Source organism: Chanos chanos, chromosome 6 (genome assembly GCF_902362185.1).
Source record: "Chanos chanos chromosome 6, fChaCha1.1, whole genome shotgun sequence".
NCBI lineage: Eukaryota > Metazoa > Chordata > Actinopteri > Gonorynchiformes > Chanidae > Chanos > Chanos chanos.
The window spans coordinates 19894028-19911235 of NC_044500.1; the positions used below are offsets into that span (position 1 = coordinate 19894028).

Consider the following 17208-nt stretch of genomic DNA (forward strand, 5'->3'; position numbering starts at 1 on the left):
TGTACAGTACTGGGCTAACCTTTATTTTTTGTTGTTGTTGTTTTATTTTTATAGCTCAAGCATTCAGAATTATTTGTAATTTGTGCTTCTTCCCTTTGCCAATATATTAAATTAATTATAATTATTTATAGAATTAAAGAATTTATATCATACTGATATGAATGTATGTAACTATGTTTCTATGTCCTTTTAGGGGTTAAAAATGTGTTACCTCGGCTATATTTCTTACATGAAGAAATTGTGCTGATTTTGCGATGTTCAGTACATGGTGCCCAAGGCTGAGATAACGATCCAAATTGAGTCCCACATATCTCACCTTGGCTTTGAACCACTTGGTCAAACTACCTTCCCCTGGAGTGTAGTTTCTCCCTTTTTAATCTTAGCATTGGTTAACGTCAGGAAGACATGGACTGAGTGCGTTAAATGGAAAGGTCACCTTTTGTGATATACAGACTCATTCTAACCCTTATCTCAGCATTTATTTATACATTTACTTATAACTCAGATGTGTGTTCGAGCAAAAACTTGGATATTTGATTTCACTGTATTTTTCATTAAAACGTTCACTAATAACATTCCGTAATAACTCTAAAACATAATCAAAGCTGTATTTACTTGTTGTGTCATTAGTGGTTGTGGATATGCGGGCAGTGAATTTCTAACTGAACATTTTTTTTAATGTCAACAAGACTTACTTTTTGCCTGTGCAGGGGCTTCTATATAAGATGTAATTTGATTGGTATTGTTCTCTTCTGTTCTCTCAGGAGGCAGAATGAGGAATGTGTTTTAATATGGGGACAGGACCTCAAACTTTTTTTGCTCCTTTGACCGACAAAAGTTATGCGTTAAGACAAAGAAGATCGTTACCAGAGACGCAGCTACATTTTTTCTGTGGATGGATCAATATGCTGTGGCCAGTCGTGTCCAAAAGCACATTTTCAAACTAAAAGAATGGGTTCTGGTGCCATCTTATTGGCATTAGTATGGAGTCTGAGGTCATTTATGAGGTAATTTTGGTGCTATGATTTGCAATATTGTCCATTTGGAGGAAATCTCTAATTTGGCCACAAATCTTCTCTAGAATTTTTGCTTTTAGATAGGAAGTTGGAAATTGTTTTGTAATTGCCAAGTCCAGAGCTCTCCAGACAAGATGTTTAAAGTGGTGTTTCAATCACGCTCATCTTAAACTGGCAGTATTCTTGACTTCCTTGACAAATTCACAATGAAAAAGACTGAGATAAATACACAAATGTTTTATTTAAACAGCCTGATGCAAACTGGGTATAGGTAGGAGGTTAAGTACATCTCTATCTTGGAAAAAAAGGAAATATATAAGTAGGAAAAGAAACAGAGGCAGAGGAAGTGTTTTCTGATAAGCATGGAATATTCTCAGAAGCAGCTTTGTGGGCTTAAAAGTGGGTGATTTTATGATTTTATCCTTGAAAAGAATGCAAAGTGATCACACTTGGAGGCAGATTCCAGACATTTTGCTCGTGGCAACAAGATTAAGGAGTCGGTCAATTGTTTGGAAAAAAAAGTGTTAAAGTTATTTCTGCTCATAGTATTGAGATTAGAGAAGAGGGTTTGCCTCACTCTATGGCTCTATTATAATTCACTGGAGCTTTTTTTTATATGGTGATGTATCTGAGGATTATTTTTTTAAACTCCATCTTCAGTGTGCTCTGAGACAGACTACTTTCACTTTGAGAAATAACAGTAGTTTTCTAGGCTGTCATTTAGACTCTGTATCCTCTAATTTTTTCTTCCTCTAATTTTTCTCAGGAGTTACAGAATCTCTCATACTGATTATAATTATCCAGAGGGTTATACCACAGCACTGCATGTTAGTGATATATATTGTGTGTTCACAATAGTAGAGAACTTACAAATTACTGAAGCGTCTATACGCCATTTCTTTAATTGTGTGGGCTGGAATATATTTTGTCGTTCACAACATTGCTTTGAAGAAGAGAAGAGAAGAGAAGAGAAGAGAAGAGAAGAGAAGAGAAGAGAAGGGAACAGAAGAGAAGAGAAGAGAAGAGAAGAGAAGGGAAGAGAAGAGAAGAGAAGAGAAGAGAAGAGAAGAGAAGAGAAGAGAAGAGAAGAGAAGAGAAGAGCTGGTGATGTTACGGTATTATTGGGAGCAGAGTTTGTTGCTGTATGAGATTAAACTCACAGTGTGCCTATCACTGTGAGTTAGGAAATCAAAACTGTGCAATAGGTCCACAACATTTTTAACCTTATAAACACGCAGAAATGTCACTAATATGACTTTTAGAATCATCAGGGTAAAGAGTACATTCACAGCTGAATGTGTGTTGAGAATAATAATACAGAAAAGATAGTGGCCCTATACCATGAGACCTCAGGTAAGAAGTTTAAGCATTACGTTGGTGGCTGTGTCACTGCAAGAACAAACACGGTCAATTTTGTCTTGATTAATTCTGTTAAATACTAAATAAGCTGCAGAGTAACTTATCTGAGAAAAACAGATCAGAGACTGTCTGATTGATGAATAGCAGTTAGCACCATAGCACCAGCATGAAATCTCTTACTGCGGATCACTTGGTGATGCCCGTCATTGTTCAACTAAGAACAAAATATTTTTACATTATAAAGAAAATGATAAAAGTTAAATACACTTTCACTGTAGTAAGACTGAAGGAAGAGTTGCCACTCCCTGGTAAATAAAACACTTTGACAAAAGTTTTTTTTTCCTTCTTTTTGCATTAGTGTAGGATGATGTGTACACACACCCACCCATGGAAACTAAACACACACACACAAACACACACACGTGTGTGCACGCGTGTGCGTGTTTAGTTTCTATCACTAACCAAGAACCAGTTCAGGGCTAAAAACTTTGATATGTGAAAACTTATTTTTATGTTTAACATTTAATAATTATGGGCTGAATAATGACCTAAGAGTGTGGTAGTAACTGTTTTTGTACTAAGGTGTCAGTCAAATGGGAGCATTCATTTTCATTCATTATCAGCTGCTAGCAAATGACTGCACTAGACTGACATGTCATCTGTATGGTGTTGCTGTTATTGTTTTTTCAAACAATAATATTTGCTTAATATTTGGAGGTTTTTTGGAAGCAAAGAGAAATGACTGTTTCACTGAAAAATGTGACTCTTTTTGGTTTTTGAGTCACTGTTGCATTCAAATGGGCTTCAGAAATGAGAAAAAACGCTACACAGCCAAGAAAAAGTATAATACATTTGTTTAACATTTTAATGTTTCCTTTGTGTATCAAGGTCATCATTATTTATTTATTTTTAAACATTAGTGTCTTCACACCATGAGCATTTGTAAATTTAGGGACTTAATTATAAATTTCTACCTTCTGTCCAACTGAAAAACAAAAGCTTTGACCCGACAATGAAGAAAAGTCATAGTTGAGCATCATGGATTTTTATTCAAGCTGGGGGACCTGCCCCATTGGTAATTCCATACAGTAGGATTTCTGTTACAAAGACTTGTGGACTTGCAGGCTGTTTGTCAGGCTGAAGAACATGTTTGGCTCTCTAATCTATCCTGTCTCAGTCACTATCTGTCTGCGACAAGAGGGTTAGTCAAGCACCAAGCTGCTTCCCTGGAGGTATGGCGTGATGAAGTACAGCATACTGATCAAACAACTTAATCTACACGTGAAGAATGGGACAGAATGAAAATGCGTGTGGCATACACATGCATACATGCACACACACTCTTTCTCTCTCTTCTCCACACACACACACACACACACACACACACTCTCTCTCACACACACACACTCTTTCTCACTCACATTCACATTAACATTCACACACATGCACACACACACACACAAACACACAGGTAAACATGTGCATGGCATTTACAAAAGTGGAATCTTGAACATGGATAAAGGGTAATGAAATCCTTTTCAGTCAGAGCTTAATCTATCAGGAGCTTTCAGGAAAGTCACGGTGACTTCTCTACAGCATCTGCAGAATGCCCACGGTAATGGGACACTGATAGAATTCAATCATAACTCTCACAGGGGGTGCTGCAATCTTTTGTCATCAGTGGGAGATGTGGCCAGGTATCCTTTTCTTTAGACTACTCTACAAGCAGTGCTGAGAGTGTGAATGGAGCAAAATCCATATCCAAAATAATGATGTTGATGACATGAGGCACGACTCAGATGTGCCTGAAAAATTGTTGTGTTAGGATAACCGACTGGCATGTTCCTTGTATCTCAAGGGGAAAAAAACCAAAAGAAAACATGAAACAGCTGAGAAATGAAGAAGCTGTCAAAGAAAGCATCATAGCAAGCAAAGAGTGAGTGTAACTTATAAACACAATTTCGATACCAATCTTGGTGTGTGTTTGGGAACTGCCTCATCGTTTTGCTTCTGTTTGGATAACCAAACGCCCCAAAGTCCCAACACGTCAGATTCTTGTTCGAGAGATTTTTTTGTGTCTGATTTGATTAGCGTTTCGTATCTGGCAACAGACCAGGGGCCCACTGCAAAGCTCTCTACCACCCCCCCCCCCCCCCCACACACACACACACACACCACTATCCCCCCAACTCCACCCCACCTCGCCCCCCACTAACATTTCTTTCATTTTCTGCCTTGGATCTCAGTCTGGAAAAGCAGCAATGTTACTCTATGTTCAAATCCAGGAGACATCTGGAGCTCCCAGGCAGCATGGAAATCAGCTTTGGGTGGATTAGAGCTGGCATGGACGGCAAAGGCTCTCTGCTGGACCCCCTCCAAGGAAGGGAGAGGGGGGGGAGAGGGGGGGGGGGGGCTCTATTTCGATGTTGTGACATAGCGAAAGAAAATTCACTTAAGAGTTGACTAAAAACAACAGTTGCGGCTATCTTACCAAGCAGATGTTACAACATATGGGCCTGCAAAGACTTCAGTATCGACTATGGTGGTGGTGAGTGTTGGTTTATGAAAGCAAAGCATGGAGTCACATGAAGCCAAAAAAAAAAAATAAGAATAATAGGGGAAAAAACAGGTGGTGATAAGTGAGAGGTAAGTAAACTCGAAATGCCCAAATGCTCACATTCTCATCACAATTCAAGAGAACAAATTCTGAGTTAAAAAAAAAAAGATACATTTGAGAACAGAATTTTTGTTTGACCAAAACTGAGACACTCCTTGTGATGAAAATAAGACTGTGTTCAAATCTTTAATCTTTCTTTGTCACAGGTTTTTTTTTTTTTTTTAGGATTGCTACAATGTGGTTACCTAGGCAGTCTCCAACGAGACAGAATCCCGATAACTGAAATTTCAAAACTGCCCAAGCAGAAAATGGAACACGGTTCTAAAACCCAGTCGTTCATTCTGACTAAATGTACGATCCAGCATCAAGAGAGCACTGTTTCTCTGTGACAAAGCAGGTGTTTGAGAATAAGGAGGAACCAGATTTGAAGACTCAACACTTTCTCAAAGGTGTGCAGCAAAGCACCTGGGCTGCTCCCCAAAGGCCTGTGACTCTGGTCCAGATTAGGAGCTGGAGGTCTCTTCCTGTCCTGGGTTTCAAACTGCTCATCATCTGGGCAGGTATTCCTGAGGCAACCCGCTACAATTGTTGGCTCTGAGAGCCTGGTCCACGGCCACGATGTAGCCATCAATAAGCAATCTCATGTCCGGGGTAAAGGGGTCAAAGGTCGGTCGACGGGCGCCTGAACGCTTGAAGTGGCCATCCTTGTTGCTCTCAGCGCACAGGAGTCGTTCCTCTGTCACGCTGATGTTGAGGAAATCGGCGATGATCCTAAGTCTGGGCACCAAGGCCTCCTGGAGCTCCTCGTAGTGGATCACTAAGACTCGTCGGCCAAACCGCAGCCAGTCCAGCACGTGAGACGCCCACCAGGAGGCGTAGCTGCCCACGAACTCAGGCCACTCTGGGCAAGAGAAAACAAAAAAGAGAGGATCACCGCATGACCCATGAAGCTTAATAATAAGTGCAAGTCAAAATGACCTAAAAGACATTTTAACTCCTCTCAGTTATGGTAAATCAGAAAGTCTAAAATGACAGTCACTGACATAACTACATTAACAGGACATTCTTTAGAATCCATTTTCTTGAAATCTTTTCCATGTATTAAATGTAATTCCATTGGAAGAGATTTTACATGGGTTAACTCAGTCACAGATATGTGACTCCCCTGTGACATTATGATTTCTATGTTTCATACTACTGATCACAAACGGGGTCAGAAATTGTGATTTGACTGATACAGTATTGTAAACCTCCTAGTGCATCCACACGCATGCTGAGAAGTTTGGGCATACCTTTGCTCTTCCAGTGCTCGTCAGAGGCGTAGCCCAGGTGTCCGGCACACTTGCGGTTAAACTCGGCCATGAGGGAGCGGTACGGGTTCCTGATCAACAGGATGGCAGAGTCATACATCTCGATATCCCGCTTCCCGCTCTCATGAGTCTTAACACAGATGGTCCGGCCGCTCTTCCAGTAATCCTTCTCACCTTTGAAACCTAGGACGAGCCAGGCGACCGAGGGAGAAGTGGGGGGAATACGGAGAAGAGGAGGAAGAGGAGGGGGTGGGGCATACACAGTTAAACATCGTCACCCCAGAGAGACGCTCAGCACCGTGCCTGTACCCACACAGACACGTTTCTAAAAATACACAACAAACATTTGTTATGCCGGGCGAAAAAAGATGTAAAATCTCCCTCCGGCAAAAATGTCAAGTTCGCTGATGGATTTTAAATGCTCTGTGACTTTCAAGGCAGGTCAAATTCTGTAATGAAAAACAACATCGGCTCAATAAAAGTTTGAAATTTGAAAGTGAGCTGAAGGTTATTCCTTGCTTACAAACTGCATGGCATAATGGTGGTAGTTTCACAAGATAAACTGTTTTCTCAGGCTGTGGAACCCAAGATTGAACAGGAGTTGCATAATACTAAGTTGATTAATGCTGATACCTCACTGATATGCCATCATAATTACGTTTTTAATATTTTCTCAGAGATAAATATTAAGTTTTAAGTATATTGAAAATCATGCAATATCTATCCTAATGTCAGAAGGCACCTTTCAATAATTGATCGTGATTATGACCGATCTTATCCTACCTTTTAGTTACTGGAGTTCTCTCCTTCCTATTCCACTTCGATTCTGATTCTGATCCTAAGTTTCACTAAAATTGACCTTCAGTTTATCATATGTGCAATTTAAAGTTCTAAACAACAAGCATCCTGTAGTATATTTTTCAAAAAAGGAAGCCAAAGACATTACCTCTGTTGTACAGGGTGCCGTCGAAGTAGTAACTGCCAGTGTAGTACCCAGTGGACAGCTCAATCAGATGTCGGACCCAGGTGTTGCCCGCACCAGGAAAACTGGACAGTGCCACCAAAGAGCTGGATTTCTCTGGAAGGAATTTTCTCTCTGTGCATCTGGAGTCTGGAGAGAAAAAAAAAAAAACAAAAAACAAAAAACTGGGCCCCAGATATATAACTGAACTCTAACTGCAACAACAAATCACAGACCCAAAGAAAACAGTTTGGCAACACTTCATTTGGCAGTCTTCACACTCTGACTTATGTATTGTGAGACGGTGAGAGAGCAATGGAAGATTTGTTGTAGCATCAGCACTCACTGCTTGCAGTGGCATTAACAAGTGTCTTTTTTTTCTGGAATATATGAACAGAACACACCCCTAACAACAAAGAAATAAAATGTTTATCTTTCAGTGACAGCTCACCCCCAGTTTCTTTTTTTCAATTTTTTTTTAATCAAAGCATTTGGTAACTACTCATTCCCTGTGGATATGGGGGCACTGCCACCCTGAAAGAGACAAATGATAGAAATGCCTCCCCACAAGAAACAAGTTTATCTAATTGATAGAATGGCTCTGTATTTATTGGTGTTAGCCTTACCCTCTAGGGGAGTGGAGTGGATCTAAACAGTATCAGGAAAATACACTTCACACCACAGGAAACCATAGAGACACCAGAGCTGTACAGCACGGGAGACAAGCATTCAGACCTGTAGGTTTCCTTTAGACTGTGCAGCATGTACTAATCCACTTGTTGAGAGACTAGCGAGGGATGACCCATCTAACCATGCGACCCTGCTGATGGATTGACATCTTTAGTCAGCTGAATGGTTGATGGTTTGTTTTGCCTTTCATCCTGAGCTAATGCAATATCAGCACAGGTATCACGGTTGAAGACTATGGGTTTCCAGTCACGTTTGATCGTAGTTGTTTGGTTCTCTCCCTCAGAACAGTCTTAATCACTCCTGAAAAACGTGCCACAACAACCACAGTCTCAAACCAACCTCTATCACAGTCTCTCAGATCTGCTCCTCTAGCCGCGGCAGGAAAAACAATAGGCAACTAGGGGTCAGCCTTGCATTTTTAATTTATGATCCTTTTCCTGGTTGGATGTTAATTACTTCATTAACTCAGGAACCACACCTGTGTGGAAATACCTACTTGCAATAAACACAATATTTGTGTCCCTGTTTCCTCATGCATTTCCTTTATTTTGTTAGTTATATGCATCTCACTGAATATGTAATATTCTCATAAGCTCACAGGGCCATAATGTAGAACATGGTCAATGGCTTTCAAGAGTTATCGAGTGGCTACCATCCTGCGAATAATTAAAAAGCTTTGCTGTTTTTTTGCGCTTTACTCAATTCAACGCGCTTCCATTCAAACAGACAAAGCACCCCGCTTCGATTAAATTTGCATGGCACTTATCGTAGTTCTTACAAAAATGCAGAAACATACAGCTATTGTAGTGAAGCAGCAGCAGAGAAAAACCCCAAGGCCAAACCCTGAGTGAAAGAATGTTGGGACATTAGGAATGGGGGGGGGGGAAACCTCAAACACGTGCTGAATGCTGCTCGAGAGAACAAGACCCACGGGCTGGAGCTCTTACCCTGGACTGGAGTCTGGTAGACCTGGAGAAAATGCTGGCTGGGGGTTGGTGTGGACCTGCTGCCGTTGGCCTGGCCACAGGATTCTTCTTCCACAGGCTCATGCAGAGTGAAGCGAGAGGTAGCAAAGCCACAAAAACAATCTGGACTCCTCAGCATGGCCAGAGGAAACTCCTGATTACAGTAAACACAGAAAGATCAGTCTCTCTCTCTTTCTCTCTCTCTCTCTCTCTCTCCCTCCCTCTCTCTCTGTGTGAGTGTGTGTGTTAGCACTTTGTAAACTACATAAGAAATCCACTTGATGGTTGTAAAGAAATTATGAATCATTTTTGACTGTATTTATGGCAGTGTGGTTTTATTTTAGTTAAACTCACTAACATTGACCTTTTTTAAGGATAAGTCCTCTGGCTAGGTGTGGAATGAATCTTTTTTTTTCCTTTTCTGGGACAGATTCATAAATAGCAAATCAACACTCATTCCTTTACCATGAAGCACATCCCATAAGCAGTACCCTATTCTCACCATTTCATCCCACTAAAACAACACATACAACGAGATGATGCTTTTCTTATGCTTTTTCGTTTCTTCATTGAATAGAAGGCCAAGATCAATCGACTGATCTACCGTCAGAACACAATAAAGCATTTCTATCTGACAGACACAATCCACATTTACACAGTAATCAGGGCAGCCACGCTGGTGTGGAGGACTGATTACAGAATCAATTGAGCCTCTTTACTGGTCCACATTTAAGCTGAAACCATACAATTGTTTTCAGGAACGCAAAAAAAAAAAGAAAAAGAAAAAAAGAAAAATCAAAGGGTCCATCAGGCAGGGTACAGAGCAAAGCCATTACCCAGCACTGACAACCACAGAGAATAAGCCAATCAATGCTAATCTTACATGTATATGAAAGAGGGACACACACAGAAAGAGGACTGTGTCAGTGGGCTTTGTGTGAGTAAAAGGGTCAGAGAGAGCGTGTGAAGCATGAATAGATGAGAGAAAGACCTTATCCATGCAGATTTCGATGCAGGACTGGGAAGTCAGATTGGGTCGCACCACGTGGACCAGGGACGCTGCTGTGGCATTGTCCGGCTCCCTGAAACATCCGCGGTACCGTACGTTCCTGTCTGAAAGCAAAGAGAGGACAAGATGGCATTCACTTGTTGTCAGCCGATGGACGGGTAGTTAACACTACAGACGTAGTGTTAACTACGCTATAAAAAAATAAAAATAAAAATAAACAGGGTGTGCTGCCATCACAATGAGTTCAACTGAATGCTTTTTAATTGAGTCTGTTTAATGACAAAGAAAAAAAAGAAAGATTAAAGTAACCTAGACCATGCAATTTGAGTGAATTACCTCTATCTCTGCAACACCAGAGTGAAAAAATACAGACCCATTCAACCAAACATTACCCAGTTACTTCCTTGGAGCTAAATGTATTCTTTCATCCAGAAAGTAAATAAACTCCCCTGACAGGAAAACATGCCCACTTAGGGATTTAATGTGGTAATATTTTTTCTCTTAACACCAGTAACTGGTCTGGATGGAACATGGCAGCAACAATGAAAATGTTTGAAAATATAACTGACTGAATGTTATATAATACTGGGGTCAGTGACATTGTTTTGACAGATATGACTAAAACTTTAATGCCATGTGAACAGTATCTGAACTTCTGCTGCTGGCAATGCTGCGTTTTCTTTTCTTTTTTTTTTTTTTCGTCAGGGTTTGCTTTTATTCGTTTTCTGCCTCAGTGAAACTATTCATCTTTGTGATTTGAGGGATCAGATTCTGAAATGATGAAAATTGACTCAGTGACTAATGTCCAGACTTCACGCTCATTCGGAGCAGCGTACAGTTGCGGCCTAATGTGCTTGCCTTAGCCTCTCTGTTTTGGCCGTGCTCTGACACATGCCAAAACACACAGCCCAGCAAACTGCAGCGCCACAGTGGACCAAAGGGCTTTTTTGTTTGCTTGGCCAAATAAATGGAGAGCCTGTCATATCCGTCGCCCTAGAGCAGCAGTGCTGTCCTTCATTTTTTTTCTTTTCTTTTCTTTTTTTTTTTTGTGGTGTAATCACATGATCATCTCCAGGGCCGTGAGAAAGAAACAGCAGAAAAACATCACAAACATTGCTTCATTTGGTCCTGACTACAAAGCCAGAGAGGAGCAGTGGGGTTTCACTGAGACGTGGTTCGGGCATGGTGAGGTTGAAATAGCGTGGCAGTCATGAAAAAAAATTCAAAAAAAGAAGAGGAAAAGCATTCCAACTTCAGATTTATTACTGTATTTCAAGGACCGTTTATAATTGTTCGACATGCTACAATTAAATTTCTGAATTTGATGTTTGTTGATAATTACAGCACAAACCAAACTGGGTCCTCAGTATGGCATGAACGCATATTTTCCTCCTATAATTGCCTCAGTAATTGTATATAACTTTCATCATAATGTCATTGTCATCATTTGTGAGCTTTTATTGACTTTAGAGTCAATTAAGGCCATGAGTAGCTTGTTTTGTCTACAGGTAAAAACATACAATAGGAAAAACCCTTACGTTACTAAAAAAATTACTCACATTAATTACTACATAACTGCTCACAACTACTCCATACATTCCCCTAAGAATAAAGAGTATGCAGAAATATGCACCGTATGTGTGTGTGTGTACACAGCCCTGTGAATACAGGGTAGGCTGAAATATGCACTAGTCTGAGTAAGACATTACCATCCTGCACATGGTCTAATGAATAGTTGTATCTGGAGCATGAAATATGACATATGACTTTTTTTTTAGGCATTCATGCGTGAGTATGTGTGAGTGTGTGTGCGCGTTAGTGTGTGTGTACGTGTCTAAGTGCAGCTGTGCTAAGTAGTGACAGACAGGGGTCATCTTAGTGGATCATGACATGCTCAGGATCCTACACACGTGCCAGACTCAAACATATGGCTGATTCACAAGGCTGAAGCAGACAAGCAATCATCTGCTAACCCAGCACTGGGGATGAACAGATGTATGTGTTTGTGTGTGTGTGTGTGTGTGTGTGTATGTGAAAGACAGAGGGAGAGATAACTATCTGTTTGACTCTGAGTGTCTCTTACTGTTCCCCTCGGTCTAAGGATGGGAAGTTGGTAACTCCTCTTGAATACTCACATCTCCTCTGGCCAGGAAGCAGTTCCTCCACTTTATAAACAGACAGACGAGCCACGCCCCCACATACAGAGCCCTTCTCCCCTTTGCAGTCCAGGTTGCACTCCTCCTCCTTCATGCGAGTGCTGGTGATACGGTTGCCGCAATAACACTCAGAGCCATACTCAAGTCCAGCATACTGGTATCCGCTGTAAGAATGATAAATATCAGCTAATTTAGACTGCGTTTATTGAACTGTGGAAATTGAATTCCTATATTCCATTGTAAATTGACTCCTTATGGATTTCCTTAATCCCCGTTTTAGTAGTTACTAGTGAACAGAATAGTAATCATTGTGTAATTACAAATTAATACATTCCTTCTTAAACAAATTAGACATATCTACTTTGTCAAGCCATCATGTTCACAAAATAAAATAAAATAAAAAAAAAACTAAAAAATAAAACAGGAGGACGTGTGTCGTTTTGAAGCTCTTGAAATAGTTTCTTGATATCTGTAGTGGGTCAAATAATATATTCATTGCTACACTCAGTGCAAGTGATCCATGCAGGCCGAGATACTGAGAATGTATAAGAGAAGACAGTACAGGGCACGGCCATAGGGACTGGCTGAAAAAGCCACAGTGTCATTCAATAAAATGACAACAACCACAACAACAACAAAAAAACCATCCCAGATACAGCAGGGATACTGTGTTTAAAGCCCAAAGGGCCTTGCTTTGGTCTAGTTGACATCTGGTTATTAGCGAGCTTGTAGAGGCAGACATCTGCCTGGCTTTGTCCCCTGACGACGTAGAAACGCTGGTGTAAGTCACTTTACTGTGGCCAACCAGCTAAGCTGAGTGCCATTCCCGGCCACCTGGTCTGCCTTCCCTGTCAAGCACTGAGCCCTCCCTTTTCCTTGAGTTTATCTACCACAGATCCTAGATCAGTCATGAGAGATCTAATCACATCTTGAGCAGTAATGTCATAACAGACAACTGTCTGTTGTCTGGCAGCAGACCACAAACAATGAATCCCTCTCCCTTCCCTTTTTAGGCCGCCCATTGGCTTCCTTTGACAAGAAACACCATGCATGGTCTTGTCAGAACGAGGTGGCTATGGACTCAGTGACCAAAAGGCCAGCGAGCTTTGCAAACGGCCTGTCTCATCGCCTCTGCTTGAGACACCACTTGGGTCCGTTGCTAAGGCAACCTCTTCTGAGACTGCCACCCACCTACCAGCTCCCTATTAATGCTTTAGTCTACGTTAATGGCATTGCTTGCTTGACAGACACAAACTCCCATGGTCCTCTGAGCAGATACACACCTGAGGAAATAGAAGATTTAAGAGGCTCCATCCTAACAGGCTCTCAAGAAGGCGTGTGACAGGGCTGTTTTCTTTTTCCTCTGTTAAGTATATCAAGAGAACACAGAGGGAGGAGCAGAACTGAACAGTAGGTGCTCTTGATGTGTCACCAACTACTAGACTACAGTGTTCTTATTTCGTCGTGAAACAGATTTGAAGGAATAATCTATAAAATCTTTCTGCCCGTCAGTCAGCACAAGGTTTCCGGCTGGAGTCATGTGTCCCCACAATAGTGTTTTTTTTGTGAGGTAGCTAGAAAACAGTTCCAATTTGAAAATATAGCTTAGTTCAAAACCCTATCCGAAGATTTTTGATACATTACAAAGATTTAAAATTTTCCATGCTGCCACTGTAAGAAATGTCATCAAGTAGTATACCAGGTAAAGGTGCCGTCTCACTGTGCACCGCCCGTCATCTGTGATCCAATCTGAATTCTGTCTATGTCACACTGGCCAAAGTGTGTCAGTGGAAATGAGAGTGTGCACAGGTCACTTGCAACAGTGATCACTGATGGCTCAAAACTGTGAGGGCAGAAACTCAGAAGGTGATCATTGTCTGAAAGTTCAAAAACTGGGGGGAGAAAAAAATATTGTTACTGTCAACTGTTTAACTTACTGATTCCAAATGTCAGCCGTGCTCTTGAATAAGAGCTTACACACTGTGGGTTAATTAACGGGGTGAACCTCTCTCACCCCCTTTCACTGGCGGTCAATTACTGGGAGGCAGAGCAGCCAGAGCAGGTGTTTGCTCCATCAGTCCCACTCATGCTGATTCCCCCCTCCACATCCGCTATCAGAGAGCCGAGATTCAGGCTTTCTGCTCCCTTAATTGGCCTGTTTCCAAATCCCAGGCCAGAGACGAGCCAGCTGGCACTGTGCTTGCACGCTGCATGTTCTCTTCCCTAAACACTGTTTCATTATTTCTTGATTCAAGTCAAATAAGGAGGAGCTGTAAGTTGCGGACAGGATGTATCCTTTTGTCTTTGGTGCCATTTGTGCGAAAGTGTTTTTTCATTGCTGAATGAAGACACCAGTTACCTCTCGGTGCAGGTGTCTTGACACAAGGTTGTTGTCATTTTCCGAAAGTCGTAAAACACCATCCCCTTTAAGGTCCGGTCCTTGGCGTCATCCAAAAAGCAGCCAATGTAGGTGCCTGCACAAGAGAGGAACAGGTCAGTAAACAAATTTAACTTCTAAAAAACAGCTTCCTACCCAAGATTGCAAGAGGCATATTTACAAACAACTGATCATAAACTATAAAAAACTTACCACCAGGAAGTCATTAGAAGGCTTAAAAGCAAAGAATAAAATACCTTTGTGTCGAGCTTTTCTCTTAGGACTGACTCTTTCAAACCGGTTCATATCATGTTCAGCCATGAGGCTGTGAAACCAACGTCTCCGCAGGCGTCGGATCTCCTGGTTCCGAGAGACCAGCCAGTGCTGTCCGGTCTGGTCATCAGGCAAGCTCCCCTCATGGCCCTTAATGGTCAACCTGGGTCCCATCAAACCATACCCAGACTTTAAGATGGGGGTCTCCAGAGCCCTGGGAGGAGAGGGCAGTAGGGAAGGAAGTGGGAGCACACTGCTAGTCCCACGCTGGGACACCACCAGACTCGCCCTCTGCAAGAGCAAGACGCTTCCCGCCATGATATACGCCACACCCAAGAACAGAAAAAGCAGCTGGGTCCGCCGCAGGAAGCGCTGTAGTCTGTAGAAGGGCCTTGGCATTGCCCCTGGCTTCCTCGTAGGAATGGCACTGCACAATAAGACAAAGCCTTGATTCTAGAACAACATGCTCACTCGCCTGAGCATCACGATTGCTAATTCCAGTTTTTCAACGACATCCTGTTGAAATGGTTCCTTTATGTTTTGTTTTGGGGTTTTTTCAGAGAAAGATCTGCTAAGTTGGCGCATAAGAGGAGATGAAGCCGGAGTAAAGCAACCAAACTCTTGATTCTCTGATTCACTAGTACCAGCAAATATGGCAATCTATAGCCTCCCCAAGATGCTTCACGAAAACCTAAAGTGAAAATAAAAACAGAGAGAGAGAGAGAGAGAGAGAGAGAGAGAGAGAGAGAGGGAGAGAGAGCAGTTTGATTCAAGTCTGGGCACATCTTTCTCATTTTTTTTATCCCTTGCGATAAATCTGCAAGGCTTCGGAGACAGGAGAAAAATATGGAGGGCAGTGTAAAGGGTTGTTTTGGTTGTATGTCTCCATTAAAACAAGAAAGGATTTTTTTATGCTGTATGACTGTATCCTCATGCTTCCCTACTTCGCCCTTTACGAGACTCCAGGCAAACGAATGGACAAGTGGCCTTACATAAGACAGCTTTCTGTACCGGTCCAGTTTTTTTATTGACAATAGGTCAATTAAGTTTCATCAGTTCTGGGACCAGTCTCCAGACAACAACAGGCCTTTGTCTTTGGTGAGCTGGTGTACAGTAATCATCCTTCAGTGCGGCATGATTGTGCCTCAGTGGTCTGACAATGAAGGAGATTTCTTTTGAGTGGTCGCAGCGCAAAATAGCTGTCGGCAAATTCAGGTGTACTGGCCATAACTGATAATATCTTTGCTCCAAAATCAGGCTTAATAATCCTTAAAATTACAGAGGAAAAAAAAGTATTACACGACTGACAAAAAAAAATCATATTTATGAACAGATGGCATAGATGAAAATGAAATTTGTTAATGAAATTCAGTAACTGCTTTAAATGAACAATGAAACAAATGTAACAGTGAAACAAGCCCTTAAACCAACATTTGTTACAGAACATACCTTCAGCCAACATTTGTTACTTCAACTTCAACTTTTCACATTTAGGTGAGGATGGTTATCTCAAGATTGAAACTCACTTGCACTGTACTTCTGACTTACTGCGTGTGCTCAAACCTCAATCAGCCCCGATTGTTTCTCCAACACACCCTTATTGGAGCCAAGAAACTCAGTAAAACAAACGCTGCAAAAGAGCCTAATTGAACTTCAGGGTGGGCCATGTTGTCGTACTGCCTACCCCTGCCAATCAGGAGTGCCAAGCTCCGCAGAAACGAGCCGTGTGCCCCATATTTCTGCTCAGTCTTTTCATCTGAAAATCTGTCTGCTAGGGTCCCAGCGGAGGGAAGTAAGAACTGAGCCACACACTGATTAATTTTAAGCGTTCACAGCATTATCACTGTGCTGCTGTGTGAATATGAATGGGTGTTCGGTTTGGTGTGTGTATTCTAGGCCACACAGTGAGCAAGCACTGGTACAAAATACCTCAGACTTTCACCCCACCTTACCCAGTTTGTTTTTCTAGCTCTGTTTTCCCACATTTTATGTTGTACCTATACATTATGTTTTTTTGTTTGTTTTTTTTGGTACAGAGGAGGCAAAAACTCCATCTTTTATTGTAGGGAAGTGGAAGGAAATCTTCTCAGGGGATAATTGGTCTCTCTGCAGTGATGTTTACAATGACTACTCTATTTACTAAACCTTGGTTTTGATCCCTGGGCCCCTTTAGCAGACCTAGCATTGGCAAGGGGCCCAGATTCACATAAAAGGACTGAGATTCAATGGTGAGTGCGTTCTTACCCACACTAGGGGAAACAGCAACCCACGAGTCTGCCAAGAATGTCAATCAGCTCGGAGCCCCTTTTATTTTCTGTGGCCTCCAGGACTGAATGACAGTTCCTGCATTTTTCCCTTCACTGGTTGTACAAATTTAAGAGCAAATGCAGTTCATGACAGCTTGATGGTAAGGAGTTAAATCAATTCAAATCAAACGTTTCAAATTGTGGTCCTTGCAGCTTTGCATCCATCCAC

At 41.7% G+C, this 17208-nt stretch overlaps 1 protein-coding gene across 1 annotated transcript; it reads right to left on the reverse strand.

Annotated features, from left to right (window-relative positions):
- Positions 1-5540: 5540 nt before the first annotated feature.
- On the reverse strand, positions 5541-15132 carry wscd1a (WSC domain containing 1a). The gene is made up of 8 exons (XM_030777872.1): positions 14718-15132; positions 14443-14557; positions 12063-12247; positions 9910-10031; positions 8901-9072; positions 7249-7413; positions 6285-6485; positions 5541-5893 (listed from the first exon to the last, which is right to left on the reverse strand). The coding sequence occupies exons 1-8, from the start codon at positions 15130-15132 to the stop codon at positions 5541-5543; spliced, it is 1728 nt and encodes a 575-aa protein (XP_030633732.1).
- Between the last annotated feature and the right edge of the window lie 2076 nt (positions 15133-17208).